Source organism: Leuciscus leuciscus (assembly GCF_965113295.1).
Source record: "Leuciscus leuciscus genome assembly, chromosome: 6".
NCBI lineage: Eukaryota > Metazoa > Chordata > Actinopteri > Cypriniformes > Leuciscidae > Leuciscus > Leuciscus leuciscus.
Window position 1 is genome coordinate 13,796,593 of NC_138730.1, and position 19,037 is coordinate 13,815,629.

The window sequence follows — 19,037 nt, forward strand, 5'->3', positions numbered from 1 at the left end:
CCAGGACTAGCAGAAAACTAGGAAAACACTCAGTTATGCTGTGGAACACAAGACAAGACTTAGCGCTGAGACAAACAACTGAACTGGGTTAATAGGCAGAGAGACTAAGCCGTCTACATTAATCCGGATAGATTTGAAAATAGTGTTTTCGTTTCAAAGCGCTCTCCGTCCTCATTAGCGTTTTCAGGCATTTTCCAAAAGTTTCTCATCCACACCAAAACGTCTGAAAACGCTAAATTCACCTTACAGCGCATGCGTAAACCCTCATGCAAGCTCACTGAGATGATACAGACAGAATTGATTGTTAGGCTGCATAAACTAGGTCAGCCGGAACCGGGAACACTTCCTATTACACCCAATGTACTCGTTACATCATAAGAAGAGTGGCATCTACGGTAATGTTAGTCTTTCTGTTTATTCTGAGGTTTACTGTAGTCAGCCGGATCCGGGCCGTATCCAGATCAGACAGTGGACCTGCGCCAAGACACGACCACAACACATCCCTAAAGTGTCAGCAGAGATTGTCAACTAGACTCCCCCTGTGAAGGCCTCATTGGCACGACAGCCATCGGCACTGATCCTCAACAAACAAGTCTCCATACCGGCGTGATGACTCGATCTTCAACCAGATGGAACTGGATAAATATTCTGAATGTTCCAATCCAATCTGACTTCTAACCTGTAATGCTGCCTGAATCATAATCATACACTGTTCGTTCGTTGGCCATAGGAGAACTGAGGAGGCCCCGACTGAGCCTGGTTTCTCCCTAGGTTTTTTTTACTCCATTCTGTCACCTGATGGAGTTTTGCTTGCTTGCTTGCTTAGTTGGGGACACTTACTATTCAATAGTATTATTGATCTGCCTGCATAGACACCATTATATGAGAACTGAACTGAGCTGGACGATGACATCACTGTTTTCTCCAGAGCGGCGCTATATATATATATATATATATATATACAGTGTATATATATATATACAGTATATATATATATATATATATATATACAGTATATATGAACTTAATAAATTTTTTACAACAAAAATGAACCATCACTGAATTTACTTAAGCTGGACTATGACGCTATTTACTTCTAGATCTGCTGTACAGCCGAAACAAACTTAGTTGCATTATTTTCCTATTATCACTGTAAAGCTGCTTTGATACAATCTGTATTGTAAAAAGCTCTATATATTGTAAATAAAGGTGATTTGACTTGACAGAACAAGACATAATCAAGTTATCACGCAATTCTTCTAGAAGGATCATTTTGTTTAGCAAAATATCTCACCATTCCCTGATGCGTCCAGGTCGCACTCACTCACCATTATATGTTTGGTCTAAAACGCAACTGCTATCATGTTTTTCCAGAGGACAGCAAATGCGAGTGAACTTTCTGTCATCTTTGCAGGACGGTGATATGAAGAGTGTACAAAGTAACATATTTTAGCAACTGTGTGAAAGGGAATAGCACATAACAGGCACAAAACCGGTATAAACATGAATATCTATGGGTTCAATATGCGTCACATGACTAAACTTATATTATATACCCAAATACATTTTCACAGTCCACACTACAACGCAAAAAATGCTTTTTAAATGTATCCACTTTGGAGAGCATTTCCAAAAGCGTAGTTTTCATTGCTAAAAACGCTGTCTCAGTGTGGACGGAAGGCCAAAACGTAAAGAAAAAGATGCGTTTTCAAACTAAAACATACAGTATTAGTGTGGACAAGGCCTAAGGAATAATGAGGTGATGGGAAACAGATGACAAAGCATTGTGGGAAACGCCTTGGTTACGACTGTAACCTCGGTTCCCTGAAGAGGGAACGAGCGTTGCGTCGAAATTGACGCTATGGGGAACGCTTTGCGTGATGACGTCTTGAAGCACATGTAAAATCAGTCCAATGGTGTGGCGGAACGTCAGAGGCGGGTGACGTACCAGGAAGCTATAAAAGCCAGCCCGAAACAGAAAACGAAAGCTTCGTAGAGTCTGAAGTCGTGCTGACAGGCATGAAGGAGATATGGCAAGGTGACGCAACGCTCGTTCCCTCTTCAGGGAACCGAGGTTACAGTTGTAACCGAGGCGTTCCCTTTCAAGGGAACTCGCGTTGCGTCGAAATTGACGCTATGGGGAACGTCTATACCAACGCCACCATAGCTACAAATGTCTGTCCTGTGTGAAATCAAGTGAGCAGCACTAGGAAGACAAAACCTGAGACCCTGGAGTAGAGTCTAGGTCTAAAGAGTAGAACCTGACGAAGGTATGCGGTGAGGACCAGCCTGCCGCATCACAAACGTCCTGTAAAGATACTCCTGATAAAAGGGCCTTAGAGGCCACCATACTCCTAGTAGAGTGCGACCGGACAGCCAAAGGAGAAGGCTGCCCAGCCGCCTCATAAGCAAGTGAGATAGCCTCAACCACCCACTTGCTCATCCTTTGCTTAGACACTGGACCTCCCTTGTTAGGGGACCCAAAGCATACAAACAATTGATCGCTTTTACGCCACAGGGCAGCTCTGTGGACATAAGCGTCTAACGCCCGAACAGGGCAAAGCAAATGATTCGCCTCCTGGTCCGCATTTTGAAAAGGAGGAGGACAGAAGGCCTGCAGAACAATAGGTCTAGCCACATTAGTGGGGACCTTGGGGATATAACCCGGTCTGGGATGAAGAAAAGCTTTAACCATACCCGGAGCAAACTCCAAGCATGACGGAGCAACCGACAATGCTTGGAGATCCCCTATTCTCTTGAGAGAAGAAATGGCGAGAAGGAACAGAGCTTTCAGAGTTAGGAATTTCTCAGGAACCTCCTCAATGGGCTCAAAGGGGGCCAGGGAAAGGCCTTGCAGCGCAATGGACAAATCCCAAGGTGGCACCCTAGAGCGGACTGCAGGCCTCAGCCTCCAAGTGCCACGAAGGAAACGAGATACCAGAGGGTCTTTCCCCACAGACATTCCACCCAAAGGAATGTGGTAAGCACCTATAGCCGCCACATAAACCTTTAAAGTGGACGGGGTCAGACCTGCAGTGAACCGGTCCTGCAGGAACTCCAGAACTGTACCAATTGGGCAGTTGACTGGATCCAACCGACGGTCACTACACCAAGAAGTGAATACTCTCCACTTCAGGGCATAAAGTTTCCTCGTGGAGGGAGCTCTGGACTGTAGAATGGTCTCAACAACCTCAGTTGAGAGACCTGACTCTATGAGCTGGGCCCCCTCAGAGGCCAAGCCCACAGGTTCCACAGTTCCGGTCGGGGGTGAAAAATCGAGCCCCCTGCTTGGGACAGAAGGTCCCTCCTGACAGGAAGCTCCAGAGGATGCCCGTCGAGGAGGGACACAAGATCGGGAAACCATACTCTGCCCGGCCAGCGCGGGGCCATAAGAAGCAGGCAAACCCGGTCCCTGCGAACTCTCTCCAGAACTCCCGGGAGCAGAGCAACTGGGGGAAAGGCGTACAGACGTAGCCTCGGCCACGTCTGTACCATAGCATCCAGTCCCAGAGGAGCTGGATGTGTGAGGGAGAACCAAAGTGGACAGTGAGACGTCTCTCGAGACGTAAACAGATCCACTTGTGCTTGGCCAAACTCCCTCCATATCAGCTCCACCACCTCGGGGTGGAGCCTCCATTCCTCGGGCCTCGGCCCCTGTCTCGACAGAGTGTCTGCTCCTATATTCTGGACCCCGGGGATGTAGGCTGCCCTGAGTGACAGCAACTTCCCCTGGGACCACAAGAGGATATGGCGTGCCAGACTGGATAATGGGCGCGAGCGCAAACCCCCTTGGTGGTTGATATAGGCGACTACCGACGTGTTTTCCGTATGCACTAACACATGGTGTCCCCTGAGATCTGTGATAAAGCTCCTCAGAGCCCGGAAGACAGCTAACATCTCTAGGCGATAGATATGCCAGGAACGATGATGGTCTTCCCACAGACCTTGAGATGAGCGACCCTCTAGGATCGCTCCCCAACCCGTGAGGGAAGCATCCGTCGTTAGCAGTTTGCGACGACAAGGAGCTCCCAGCACTGGGCCCTGGGACAGGAACCAAGGTTTCTTCCACATAACCAAGGCACGTAGGCATCGCCGCGTGACCTTGATTGTGCGAAATGGGTTGCCCCTCGGGGAAAACCCCCTGGTCCTGAGCCACCACTGCAGGGGCCTCATGTGCAGTAGTCCAAAAGGTATCACGTTGGAAGCTGCTGCCATGAGACCCAACAGTCTCTTGAACTGTTTGACAGTGAGTAGCTGGCCTAGCTTTACACTTTTCACAGCTGCAAGGATGGAATCTATCCATGGTGGTGACAGGCGCGCCTGCATCGACGCTGAATCCCAAACCACGCCTAAAAAAGTGGTCCTCTGAAGTGGAGAAAGCACACTCTTCTTGGCGTTCAGCCGTAACCCCAGCTCTTTCATATGGGCGAGGACGACATCTCGATGCCGAATCGCCAACTGATGCGACTGAGCTAAAATCAACCAATCGTCGATGTAGTTCAATATGCGAATACCCTGAAGGCGCAAGGGCGCCAGAGCTGCATCCACGCATTTGGTGAAAGTGCGGGGTGATAAAGCCAGGCCGAATGGAAGAACTCGATATTGGTATGCTTTGCCCCCGAAAGCAAACCTCAGGAACTTCCAATGACACGGACGGATGGAAATATGCGTCCTTGAGATCTATCGTGACAAACCAGTCCTCGGACCTGATCTGTGGCACGATTTGTCTCAATGTTAACATTTTGAACTTGAGCTGCATTACTGACTCGTTCAGAACTCGAAGATCTAAAATGGGACGCAATCCCCCGTCCTTCTTTGGAACTATGAAGTACCGGCTGTAAAACCCGGTTTCCCTGTTGGAGGGAGGTACATATTCTATGGCCCCTTTCTCTAACAGAGTGTTTACTTCCTGTTCCATAACCAGAACCTGCTCGGGGCCCACCACTGTGGGCAGGACCCCCATAAACCGAGGTGGGCGTTTCTTGAATTGTATCTGATACCCTTTTTCCACAGTCTGCAGGACCCAACGAGAAACATTTGACAGTAGCTTCCATGCTGTCAAAGATTCTACTAGAGGTACCAGCCTCTCGAGACTGGTTTCTGGATTTTGTTGCTGTTGAGTAGTCGGTTCGTCGCCCTGTAACGGCGCACCGGCAGGGAACGACCGAACAGACTGCTCTAGCACCCTCCTCAGAGGGGGCGGGCATCCCGAGGCCACTACGTTTCCGGGTGGACCTTGAGATATGTGCTCGCCGGAGACCGCTGCGCCCTGAAACACCGGAGGCGGCAGGGTTGGCAGACCGGTCCCCTGAGGGCACCGAAGAGAGACGGGCACCGTAAAAAGAGGTGTTGACCGCTCTGCTTCGGGGGGGACTACCCTCATTTGTCCTGAGCCCTCGGACATCAGGACTTTTTCCCAGCAGCCTTCTTGGCGGTAATAACGGTCCGCAGATCCGTTTTACCCCTCGAAGACTGCTGGGTTTGAGAGCGCCCTCCGTGTCCCCGAGATTTTTGTGGGGGAGCACGGGAGGAAACGCTTTGTTTCTGAGTGGCACGGTGCTCAGCGCTCTTTTTAGATGAGTGAGGCTGCTCCCGCTAAGCAGCCTCAATGAAAGAATGGCGGGGGAGAAGTTTCTGAAGTGCAGCTGCCTGTTTTGAAGCTTCTTGTGATTTAGCTACAGCACTATTAACTGCATCTCCAAATAACCCTTTAGTGGAAACCGGTGCATCCAAAAGAACATGTTTCTCTTTGTCCTTTATATCACTTAAATTGAGCCACAGATGCCTCTCAGTGGCCACCAGGGCTGCCATAGAGCGGCCGATGGATTTAGCCGTCTCCTTGGTGGCCCTGAGAGACAAATCTGTGGCTCTACGCAGTTCAGACACCGTATCGGAACTAATACCCCCGCCCTCCTCAGAATCACCCAATAATTCAGCCTGGTACGCTTGCATTAGTGACATTGTGTGTAAACACGCTGCAGCTTGGCCGGCGGCGGCATAAGTCTTATGAACCAGGGAAGATGTAAATTTTACTGGCTTGGATGGTAGTGCAGGAGCCTTCAGAGAAGATGCCGTTGCTGGAGAGAGATAGCTCGCGAGCGTCTCTTCCACCTTCGGCATCTCCCCATAACCATGCTCTTTATAATTGTGAATGGAAGAATAGTGTGATGTTTGTGCAGTATACACTCTATATGACACTGGTTTCCCCCACGATCTCCACACCTCGGTGTGGAGATCGGGGAAAAACGGAAGGCTTCTGCGCTGAGGCTGTGCACGAGATGGCAGGAAACGCTCGTCGAGCTTGCTTTTCGAACGAGCGCCCTGCCGATCCTCTGGCCACTCAACAGATAATCGCTCGACAGCTCTCGTAACAACATCGAGCAATTCTTCAAACGCATGAGACTGAGGTGGCGAATCCTCAGACTCAGCGTCAATACTAACAACGTCCAACTCCTCAGAGCTGGACAATTGCAATATTGGTGCCTCCATCGGGGGGGAAGAAACCGCAACGCGTGCTTCCACACCCTGATGAGAGGCACTGGATCTATCAGAAAGAGGCTGAGATAAGGCAGAGCCCGTCTCAACATCCACTGATAGATCCATTTCGAACCCCAGGTCTGTGATCGACGCCGTGCCTCGGCAGCGGCGGGACCAGAGCCCTGGGGAACGCGATCCTGGTTAAATAAAGCCAGGCGGGATCTGAGCGTACGCATAGGAAGCGCGTCGCAATGCTCACAGCCAGCACCCTCGAGTGCTGACTGGGCATGCTCTTCACCCAAACAGACAACACAAAGAGTGTGAGTGTCCCCACTCGTTAAATAACGCGGGCAGGGGTGAACACACACTCTAAACTGCTGCTGCTTACTCGCCATACTGAATATATAAATATAATAATATAATATAGACAGACAACACCAAATAACAGGGACAGATTTCACACAGAGCGCAACTGAAGACTCAGAAAGCTTTCGTTTTCTGTTTCGGGCTGGCTTTTATAGCTTCCTGGTACGTGACGTCACCCGCCTCTGACGTTCCGCCACACCATTGGACTGATTTTACATGTGCTTCAAGACGTCATCACGCAAAGCGTTCCCCATAGCGTCAATTTCGACGTAACGCGAGTTCCCTTGAAAGGGAACTGTCCATGATGTGTGTAGAGTGAGCGGTAAGAGTGCCCTCTGCTGGTGTACAAGGGCACTCGCAGTTGGTGGGTGTGACCAAGTACACCAGTATTGTCATTGGAAGGCTTTTGTCTTTGAAACACATTAAAATGTACAAATTCATGCAATTTCGTCTGCAATGCAGGGATTCCCCAACTTTTTTGTCGGCAGAACCTAATATTTACTTGAACTACCCCCTGAGATTTTAAGTTAATAAGTTAGATAAATTATAAAATAAGTAAATAATAATAATATCACATGACATGCAGGTAAACGTATAAAATATTTGTTTAAATATTTTTTAGTGTTTTATTTTTACTGATTTCTTTTTAAATTGTTTATTTAAATAAATAAAAAAATATGATTTAATTACGTAATAGCTTTTTATTAAACTCACAAACCCCTGCAGTTCCATCATGAACCCCAGTCTGGGAAAACCTGACGTGATGCAATATTTAATGCACTTCATGTTGTTGTTGTTGTTGTTGATAAAGAATGGAATATATTTTCTTTCTCCTTGTATTTTTATATCAATATGGTATAAGACTATCCTATTCAAATCAATATGGTAAACGAGTTAGGTCAAAAGTAGCTAATCTAAAATTTAGAGGTGGGCAATATACCGGTAGCCAAGTTTAACCAGTAGAAATTTGTCAGCCAGTAGAGATTTTGGACTATCGTCTCTATCGCGGTAACGCACTCACATGACATTGTCGTGCTGCGCCATCATGAAAGCTTATCGTTTGCATGTGTTTTTAAGCATTGCTTTTTTTAAAAACAAGTGATATTAAACCATTGAAGCACAATATGCAGCGAAAGAGAACTCATTTCAGTATATGCGGCGCAGTCTTATGCAAGGTTCACACATTCTCCATTTGCAGTTCATATGCAGTGCATATTGCATATATCAGTACATATGCGGTTCAGAAGCAGCACGGACTCATTGTGCTTTCACATATGACGCGTTTCCGAGGCTGTAGGAGACCGGGGACGGTTGTTACACGGGGCTAGTTGTAACACTACCAATTCCACCAATCAGGGATAAGATAGGAGTTATGTAACAGTTTCAGTTTCCTCAAGCTTCCTTTACGATCGCACACGGAGGTTTTCAAGTCTGCGTTGCAATCTCTCCTGAAGCTACAGCAGAAAATCTCTTAGGTAAGAAAGTAAAAAAACATAAGATAATATTTAGTTTAGTACTTCTACCGTTGTAGATAATGTTGTATGAGTTATATCAGGTCAAACTGAAGTTTCTATAGTAAAGAATGGTGTATCAACCTCCTACTAATTTCAAAGCACTATGCTAATACAGCTAGTTAAACAATAGTGACAGTGCCAGTGGTGGGGTAGGTTGTAACACGTGTTTTGAAAGCAGATGTGGACGAAGTACACAACTTCCTTACTTGAGTGAAAGTACAGATACTACTGGTCGAATATTACTCCGTTACAAGCAAAAGTTGTAAAGACCTATTTTTACTTAAGTAAAAGTACAGAAGTACCGGTACTCGTTTTTAAAAATACTTAAAGGTGCATTGCGCAACTTTTCATGTTAAAAATACCCGTTTTCTAACCCATACATGCTTAAACAATTGCCTGATGGGCTGAATGAGCCCTTCTCTGATCACTGCGATTGTCTCTATAATCCTGTACAGTAAAATAAATAAGAGGGATTCGGGTCGGAATTTGAGACTGGGCGTGACGTCATGCGCGTTCACGGCACGCTCACCTGGCTATGTCTGGCAGGTTTGTGTATTCGCCACCATTCTCCGTAGAAGATGGATTCTAAGAGACCGGCTTGTAGTTCATTTCAAACACCAACGCAAACTCCACGTAAGATAAAAAAAAAAGAAAACGTTTGTTGTTGCAGTTTCGCTTGCCGCCAGAGGGGGCATAGTTCTGCAAAAATTCAGACACTTGCGCAATGCACCTTTAAGTATCAAAAGTAAAAAGTAAATGTCAATGCATTGTTTTATTATTGTTGCATTGTTTGTATGTAATACTTAAAGTACCGTATGCCTCTGAATCTATGCCTGCATACCTACCCTCATATCAATATCACATTTATTTCTAGAACACAGTTCCAGTAGTGGGATTGAATGTGAGATTGAATAAGTGCACTCAATAACGTCCACAATGGTTTCGGACACCCAAATGGCTGTTCCCTCAAATATTGCCCTATTTAAAGTTTTTTGGCTTTTAGTATGAATATGTTAGCCTTACTGTTATCTATAAGCTAGTGTGCAAAAAAGTGACAAAATTCGCATTTAGAAAACCAAACCCAACGTTGAAAATGAAAATCAGGTTTATGTCAGAATCCAATGTCAGATTGACGTTGATCTCCAACGTTGGACAGACGTTGTATTGTGGTTGAAAATGAAAATCGGGTTGACGTCAGAAACCAACATCAGTCGTGTTCTAACGTCAACCCTACTTTTATTTTCAATCAATATCCAACGTCAATCTGACGTCGGGTTCTGATGTCAATCAGATGCAGGGTTCTGACGTAAACCCGACTTTCATTTCCAACCAAAATGCAACCCCTGCAACCAAAATCATCCACTGACTGATGTTACTTTCTACTCAAGGACCTTGACAGAATTGTTGTGGAGTAAAAAGTACGATATTTGTCTTTCAAATGTAGTAAAGTTAAAGTAAAAAGTTTCCAGAAACAATAATACTCAAGTAAAGTACAGATACTCAAAAAGTGTACTTAAGTACAGTACTCAAGTAAATGTACTTTGTTACTGTCCACCTCTGTTTGAAAGTGACCTTAATTTGTATTGGACCTTTTATGCAAACTCAATTTAATTTGTGAATGATAAATAACATTTAAAATCAGGTCAAAGTTAAATAAATACCTACACATACACTGCAAAAAAATGCTTTTCTTTCTTAGTATTTTTGTCTTGTTTCCAGTCCAAATATCAAAAAATTCTCAAATCAAGATGCAGTTTGCCTATCAACTTGCGGTGGAATATAACATAAAGCATCCACAAACCTGGGATGAGAAGAACACACAAAATATGCACATACACTCCCCATATTCACACATATTTTATTGTTGCAGCCATTCATTTAAAATAAAAATGTTGTTAATAAAAACCCTTAGTTTTTGTGCATTTTGTCTACCTGTTACAACTTACCCCAGTATGTGTTACAACCTACCCCAGTAGTGGGGTAGGTTGTAACAAAGGACCACCTTGTATTCATGATCATCTCACAAAGTCTGTGATATATTTGAAGAAATTTAAATTGTTGCCATTTGTAGTAGACAAATATGGGTACTTTGACTAAAAGTTTCAGACGTGTAGCTAAAAATAAAAAGGTTGTTTTAGGTGCTGAAGAAAAAAGTGTTACAACCGTCCCCGGTCTCCCCCTACTACAAACTAGACGTGCAGCATACGATATATCACGATAATGAATATGCACGATATTATTATCGTGGGCACTTCAAAATAGCGTGACTAATTATTCATTACGAATTATTATGTTATAGTAGGCTATAACAACACCTTTTGCAACTTATTTCAATATCGTGATTATACCATGGTAAAAGCTTCAGCAATTATCGCAACATAAAAAATTTATACCATCACATGCCTACTAAAAACACGCATGCGCCTGCTTGGCATGTGACATATCAAATTTATATTTTACAAAAATTGCTGAAGCTTTTATCAGGGTATACGGTATTGTCACGATATTGAAATATGTAGCAAAAAGAATGGTCTTTCTTATAACAAAAATAACTGAACATTAAAAATACAATAAAGCAGTACACAAACTTTACAAAAAGGTCTCGTTAGTTAATGTTACTTAATGCATTAACTAACATTAACAATAAGCAATAGCTACATTTGTTAAAGACGTTATTAATCTTTGTTAACGTTAGTTAAAAAATACAACTGTTAGTTCATTATAGCTCAGGTTAATTAAATAATACAGTTACAACTTTTGATTTTAGTAATGTTTTATTAATGTTAAAGGTGCAGTGTGTGATTTTTAGCGGCATCTAGTGGTGAGATTTGCGAATTGCAACCGGTCAATAACTTGCGGCCTTTCCTTCAAATTGCAAACTCGAATGAGAAGCTAAGGTGGCCGACGTAGGATCGGAAGATGTCGTCGTCTGAGTCAGCAGAGAGTAGCAAGTCAAGCAATGAGGTTTCTCTAAATTATATTTTATATTAAATTATATTTACTTAATTATTCAGTAAAACCACATGTTATTGCGATTGATATTTTTACCTGTTTATCATTGTGTTAGTCTTTTATTCACTGACTTTACCATAGCTTGTTTCCATGCTAGTTAGTATAAGATAAGAGCATCAAAGCAGCTAACTTAGGTAAGGGGAAATAGCGTTACGATGTCCGAGGCGTCGTACTTCAGACAGCATGTTTTTCTCCACGTTTGCCGCGTCAGGGACAACCTGAGTATTCTGCTGCTTCTCATTCAAGTTAGTGACGAAACGCGCTCTGTAGCGCTCTGTTCGCTGTCGGCTACGGTAGAAAAATGACGTCACAGTATGTCGACCTTCATAGAAGGGGGTGGCCTACATATATTATGTAGATATAAATGACTCATTCTAAGGTAATAAAAAAATAACGGTTCATTAAGTGAGGTCTTTATACACCACTGAAAACATAGTTATGGATCTTATATTGCATTTCTGTCAATAGATCCTCAGAAATATCACACATTGCACCTTTAAAATTAACTAAGATTAATAAATGCCTTAGAAGTATTTTTCATTGTCAGCGTATGTTGACTAATGAAATAACTAATGTTAACTAATCTTAATGTAAAGTGTGACCAAACAATAAAGAAACAAAACATTTTCAAACGACATGACGTTGTAGGCCAGATTAAAATGTAAAAATGTTCAAGTTTGAAAATAAATAGCCTATAAAGTCTTAAAAGTATGTAGCATATATGGGCTATGAATCATTCGTTCGTTTGTTCTGAATTAACAAATTCGGACTCTCTGTGTTTTCTAAGCACATTTATTCTGAAACCCAAAGCCTTTTTCTACACTCTGAACTGAGATATGTAAATCAAGACTCTCGACAATCTAAATTACCATCATGGCTCCGACATGGCTGGGTTTAGAATGTTTTCGGACACTTTATGGCACCTGGGAGTAGACCAGATGACCCGAGAGACAATCATATACATCTTCCTGAAGCTTTGCAAAGCTTCAGAAGAATTCCAAACCCCCTCCTAAAAATCAACAAACCGCACCACGCGGTGAGCTTCAAACAAATACAAATCACACATCGGCTCCAGCTAGTCGGCAACTTTTACGGCTCCTCCAAAACTTTATAGCACCCTAGACAGAACGCTCCGCATTCCAAACCCCCTTCCTCTCTGCACCAAAGAGATAAGGACTCGAAATTCAAGACTGAGAAGTCACCACACACACACACAAACGTCCTTTGTACGCAACTCAGATGTTCTGAATTAGCGAATCATGATTTACTAATTCAACCGCTTTTGTCAGAGGAGAAGACAAGAGCTTCTGTTTTGACCGCCTTAGGGTCAATTCCCTAGTGCTGAAACCTCCCGCAGCACCGCGTGACTTTTACGCCACACACACACACACACACACACACACACACACACACACACACACACACACACACACACACACACACACACACACAACTTTCCTATCAGACACAGACTTTAATCTCACAGACACAGAGATTAAAGTCCTACAAAGAACTCAAATCTAATAGCCATTACGAATGTTTTTGATATGTATTTTTATGTGTGTATAATTGGCCAGATAATGTCTGAGGTATCTATGCAACGTTATTATGTTAATCAAAATCACTATGCTAGTGATTATGAGGAAATTATGTAACCCTGTATTTCTGTCATGCAAAAACGTCATTCGAGGTGTCAATGTAATGGGAAAAACATGTCGGAGTCGAATCCTGACTGCAAAGTACAATAATATGCATTTATTCTAGGAAATACCATATTTCTAGAAATGAATGTTAAATTCGATCTCTCACATGTTTGAGTCAAAGGAGGCGTTTCTTCACAAACAAAGAAACTTCTTTCCCGCTTCAGATCAGCAGATCCGATTTGCTGTTGTCCCAAAAAGAGGGCGTAAGCAGATGTCTTTTAAAAGTAGAGACCCTCTCCTCTGATCTCTCTCTCAACTCTCATCTTCTCTTCTCCCTCCTTCGGAAACTCTGGAAACCCAAGTCCGGACCGGCTTCGGCCTGCTTCTCTTCTCTTTTATTTCTTTGGATGTTTTCTATAGTCTAGTTTCGTTTTCCTATTCGCCTCTGTTCATTCACGAGCTGAATGAACTTAGCCTGAATCATTCTCGGTAACGTACGCTCAAGTGAACCTTCAAATCTTCCCGCTACACAACTCCGGAAGAGGACCAGGACACGCATTTCAGCTCTAAAAGGAACACACACATATTCCTTTTTTCTCAGCTCCACAAAAGAGTGCATCAAACTGCAAGTATATAATCTGACATATTTTAAAGCTGAATCTAGGTGTCTCTCAAGAGGGTTCTTTGTTTGTAATAAGTTGCCAGGCTCTTCTTCAATTCTCTGACTCTCTCTCACTTTACTTTCTCTCTCTCTCTCTCTCTCTCTCTCTCACTTTATTTTCTCTTTCATTTCATTCACTCTGATCACTGTTTAAATGTTTGTTTGTTTTATTGTTTACATGTTTACGTACGTTTATAGTTGTAGCTTATGTTATAACTAGTCTTGACATTTATTAAAACTTATTCATACTTTGACTGTCTCTGTGTTTGAAAATCCACCTTTATAAAGTCAATGAAAATGCCAAAAGATCTAATTAAGCTACATGCTCGATATTATAGACTGCTTTGAGTAGTTTTAATTCATAAACCCAGAAAGTTTTATGTTCACGGCCAGAAGATAAACTTTCTTGGAGTTTGTAAACGGGATACCCCTTCTTGACTGTGATAATCTTACATTTATTCGCTGGACGAATGACTGATGACTAGACCAGTTACAGAACAAGGTAATCTCGATAATTGATCAAGTAAATGTATATGTGATTTATGAATTATGACCATGAGTTATGATTATTAATAATTCCAAATTCCCTATATCCTTGAGCTAATTCGCATTGACCCAGAGTCATATATACAGTTTACGTTACAGTATTTTAATATTCGGTGCTGCGATGAACACCATTGCGAATACAAAAATCTGAATGGCTGCTTAAAATATTTAAATAATGTTCAGAAACAGAAAGTAGTGCAGCTACTTAAGAAAAGTATTCTTAAAATCCATTCAAATAATCTGAAAGATTTGTTATAAATAATGAAATTATTCACTGTATTAAGACGTGCCCACAATAACAATATTGTGCAAGTTCATTACCGTAATACATATTATATGAGCAATATCTCACTCGTAGCCGTGCGATATGGATGTATATCAGTGATTCGGCCATAGGCACGAGGCCGGAGGTAATCACCAATGCCCTGATATACAGCCATAACGGCTACAAGTGTGTTATTGTGAGTAAATAAACAACAACGTAATGTCTTTAAAAACCTGAAATGAAAATTAGCCCATGGTTTACTCACCCTCAAACCATTCTGGCTGTATATGACTTTCTTCTTTCAGACGAATACAATTGGAGTTATATTAATAAACACCCTGACGCATCCGAGCTTTATGATGGCAGTGAATTACAACTATTCCAGTTCAAATTGTTTCGATCTTGTTAGGGAAATGAATGGGATTTCTATTTTTTATTTTCCAAATAGCCTACGAAAGCGATATGAATTCAGCACAAAAACATAGCGCAATAAAATTGCATGATTAATCATTAAAAGATCACCATCTCAATTCAAACATCCATGCAATTTTACTCCAAAATGACAGTCTATTAAACCTTTGACAAATATGATCACAGCACACATTCAGATGCCACTGAGTCAGCAGTTGTCATGTATAGATAGGCCTATGAAGCTGCTTCACGAACAGTCTTTTCAACCACACAGCCAGGATCATTATTTCTGTGTTATTAACAGTAATTAAAATGGTCACAGAAATACTATGAAAAAAGTTTATAATATCGGATATAAACACTGATGTCTACGGTAGCGATCAAGACATATTAAATCACGTTTTGAAAGTGGCTTGATGCTTCAAATAAAGATTGTATCAATTACAATTACGTCATTGCACCAGTAGGTGGTAACATTTGACTGTGAATAATATATATATATATATATATATATATATATATATATATATATATATATATATATATATATAGGATCAACTCATTAATAGGCTACTCTTTAATTTCTGGGGGAAAAATAGAACCAGCAGTTGAAATTATTTTAGACAATTTTTGTATTAGAATAGAACGTACTCGGTTCTCTCTAGAAGAGGGAACGAGTACTTGCGTAAGAAATCTTACGCTAGGGGAAAACCTCTTTTCCTCGAGATATTGAAGCCAAAAATTATCCTTAATTTTGCAATAATGTAAAACGCATTGCAGCAGCATGCAGACATGGGCGAGACAGCTCGCGCGCCCATTGGCTGCTCTGCGGCAACTGCACCAGCCTATCGATAGAGGCTCCCCATGACGTCAGAACCAATGAGGGCGCTTCGCGCCCATTACGTCATGTCCCGCTGAAATCGGGTGGGGCCAGGGCTATAAATACGGCCCAGAGAGGCTGGTTTGGTCAGTTTTTCATCGCAGAAGCGAATCAGAACATGACGCATGCACGGCAAGATACGCAAGTACTCGTTCCCTCTTCTAGAGAGAACCGAGGTTACGTTAGTAACCGAGTACGTTCTCTTACGAGAGGTCTCTCGTACTTGCGTAAGAAATCTTACGCTAGGGGAACACAATGTAAAACGCCGTGCGTGCTTGAGACATAACACTAAAGTCCCAAGGGCAGGTGCCCGGGGCTCATACAGTGCCTAATCACAAGGGACTCACAGAGAATCCGGGAAGAGGGGCTAGAATAGCATCATTCCTGTAATATAGAGCTCTGATAAGAGCATATTATATCAAGTGTTCCACACAGCCAGGGCGAACTCGGCCTGGACTGGTAAATATGGGGGACTTACGCACTGCCCACAGAAGTATACAGACGATCAGTGATCGACGCTCTAGCAGTTTCAGCATCCTGAGCCGATAGCATCGGGCGGGCAATACTGAAAAATTTAACCGAGAGCAACTTAGCTTGTAAAGCGGGAACCTCGAGGTTATAAAACCTTATAAATGTAGACGGGGAGGCCCAGCCTGCCGACATACAGATATCTTGCAAGGCAATCCCACTGGACCAAGCCCACGACGAGGCCATGCCTCTTGTGGAGTGCGCTTTGACACCTATCGGGCATTACAGGCCCCTGGATGTGTAAGCTAGCGCAATAGCATCCACTATCCATCTGGATAGACTCTGTTTTGACGCAGCTAGTCCCTTAGAACGTCCGCAGAACAAAACAAAGAGCTGCTCCGTCTGTCTGAAAACAGATGAGCGAGACACATATGCCCTTAACGCCCTGACCGGGCAAAGGAAGCCTGCGTCCCCTTCCTCTTCAGATACCGGCAGGGCCGACAGGGAGATAACCTGTGCCCTAAACGGTGTATTGAGGGATTTAGGAACATATCCGTGCTTTGGTTTGAGTATGACTCTCGAGTCATTAGGCCCAAACTCCATACACGTCGCGCTCACTGAGAGCGCTTGCAGATCCCCTATGCGCTTCACTGAAGCGAGAGCCAGAAGAAACACTGTTTTGAAAGACAAGAGTTTCAGGTCTATTGACTGTATTGGCTCGAATGGGGCACCTTTCATGGCTTCCAGAACCGTGGAAAGGTCCCAAACGGGAACTGAGGGGGGTCTGGGAGGATTCAGCCTCTTAGCTCCTCTAAGGAAGCGAATGACCAGATCGTTCCTTCCTAATGACTGGCCGAGCGGTGGTTCAGCGAACGCTGCTATGGCCGCCACATAAGCTTTGAGCGTGGATGGGGTTCTGCCCTTATCCAGAAGCTCTTGTAAAAAAGAGAGGATCTCCGTCACCCCACAGCGTGAGGGCGGAGTACCACTCGCTGCACACCAGCTAGTGAACACAGACCATTTTGAGGCATAGAGCCGCCTAGTAGATGGAGCTCTAGCCTGTGTGATCGTGTTTAACACTCCCGCTGGGAGGTTAACGGGTACCCGTTGATGGCCCACACGTGTAGGGACCAACGCTCCGGGTAAGGATGCAAGATCGAGCCGTTCGCCTGCGCGAGGAGATCCCTCCTCACCGGTATCGGCCACGGGGTGGTACTCGTCAGCTGCATCAGGACTGGAAACCAGGCTTGGTTTGTCCAGAATGGGGCGACGAGCAGCACTGGGCATCCGCTCTCCCTGATTCGCTCTAACACCTGGGGTAGGAGCATGACAGGGGGAAACGCATAGAGCGGGCAGCGGGGCCAGACGTGAGCCAGCGCGTCCCTGCTCTTGGAGAATTTTTTTTGACAATGAGCGTTCTCTTGAGACGCAAATAGGTCTATTTTCGCTCTGCCAAATGTGTTCCACAGCAGTTCGACTGTCTGTGGGTGCAAAGACCATTCTCCTGCTGGAAGATTGTTTCTGGACAGTCTGTCTGGCCCCACATTCAGAAGGCCGGGCACATGCGCTGCCCTGAGCGAGCGCAGATTGTGCTGAGCCCAGATCAGGAGGCGTTCCGTCAGCCTGTGAAGGATTCTGGACCTGATACCTCCTTGGTGATTTACATAAGCCACCACTGACATGTTGTCCGAACGGACCAAGACGTGGTGTCTTTTTATCTGGGGACAAAAGCCCCTCAGCGCGTTGTCGACTGGCATCATTTCCAGGCAGTTTATATGCAGAAGCTTCTCCCGTTCCGACCACTGGCCGAATAACGGTCTGCCCTCGAGCAGCGCTCCCCATCCCGAGGTTGAGGCGTCCGTAGACACCACCTTCACACTCGAGGAAGTCCCCAGGCTTACACCTAACCGGTACCAGTCGGTCACTGTCCAAGGTTTCAGAGCTGCAACGCATTTCTGATCGACCTTGAGGCGCGCGAGACCGGAGGTCCAAGCTCTGCGCGGCGCGCGCGCTTTCAACCAGTACTGCAGCGGGCGCATGCGAAGCAGACCCAGCTGAAGCACTGAGGATGCTGAAGCCATGAGACCCAGCATCCTCTGAAACTTTTTTAGCGGGACCAAAGCGTTGTGGCGAAAAATCTCTGTCATGCGCTGAATACTTAGTCTGCGCTGCGGCGACAGCTGTGCTGTCATAGACAGCGAGTCCAAATCTGTGCCCAGAAAAGATATTTTCTGACTGGGAGACAGCGAACTCTTCGCCCAATTGACTGTGAGACCCAAATTCTCGAGGTGATCGAGTAATACGGTCCTGTGTTCTATGAGCTCCGACTGTGATCGAGCTAGAACCAGCCAATCGTCCAGATAATTCAGCACTCAAATGCCTCGCAGCCTGAGGGGTGCGAGCGCTGCATCCATGCACATCGTGAATACGCGAGGTGCCAGGGATAGGCCAAATGGCAGGACTGTGTACTGATATGCCTGACCCTCGAAGGCGAATCTCAAAAATTGCCTGTGACGTGACGCTATTTGTATTTGAAAATAAGCGTCTTTCAGATCTATCGACATGAACCAGTCCCCTTGGCAAATTTGCGAGAGGATTTTCTTGGTCGTGAGCATTCTGAACCGTCGTTTCAGAAGTGCTTTGTTTAGCCGTCTTAGATCTAGAATGGGTCTGAGACCCCCGTCTTTCTTGGGTACCAGAAAATATCTGCTGTACATGCCCCCTTCGCTCTGAGCTTGTGATAAGGGTTCTATAGCCCCTTTGCTCAGTAGCTTCGCTATTTCGGCTCGAAGTA

General features: G+C 44.2%; 2 protein-coding genes and 1 long non-coding RNA gene across 6 annotated transcripts in view; all 3 read right to left on the reverse strand.

Annotated features, from left to right (window-relative positions):
- The window catches only part of LOC309501853, a 197,242-nt gene that overhangs the window by 127,386 nt on the left and 50,819 nt on the right, over nt 1–19,037 (reverse strand). The window lies entirely within an intron of this gene.
- Nucleotides 1–19,037, reverse strand: part of gjc2 (gap junction protein gamma 2) — a 154,645-nt gene that overhangs the window by 47,723 nt on the left and 87,885 nt on the right. The gene's annotated exons all lie outside the window — the stretch shown is intronic.
- LOC309500490 (uncharacterized protein) lies at nt 1,450–6,452 on the reverse strand (the record flags this gene model as incomplete). Its single annotated transcript, XM_082172099.1, has 3 exons — nt 4,707–6,452; nt 3,786–4,034; nt 1,450–1,456 (listed from the first exon to the last, which is right to left on the reverse strand). The coding sequence occupies exons 1-3, from the start codon at nt 5,402–5,404 to the stop codon at nt 1,450–1,452; spliced, it is 954 nt and encodes a 317-aa protein (XP_082028225.1). The 5' UTR covers nt 5,405–6,452.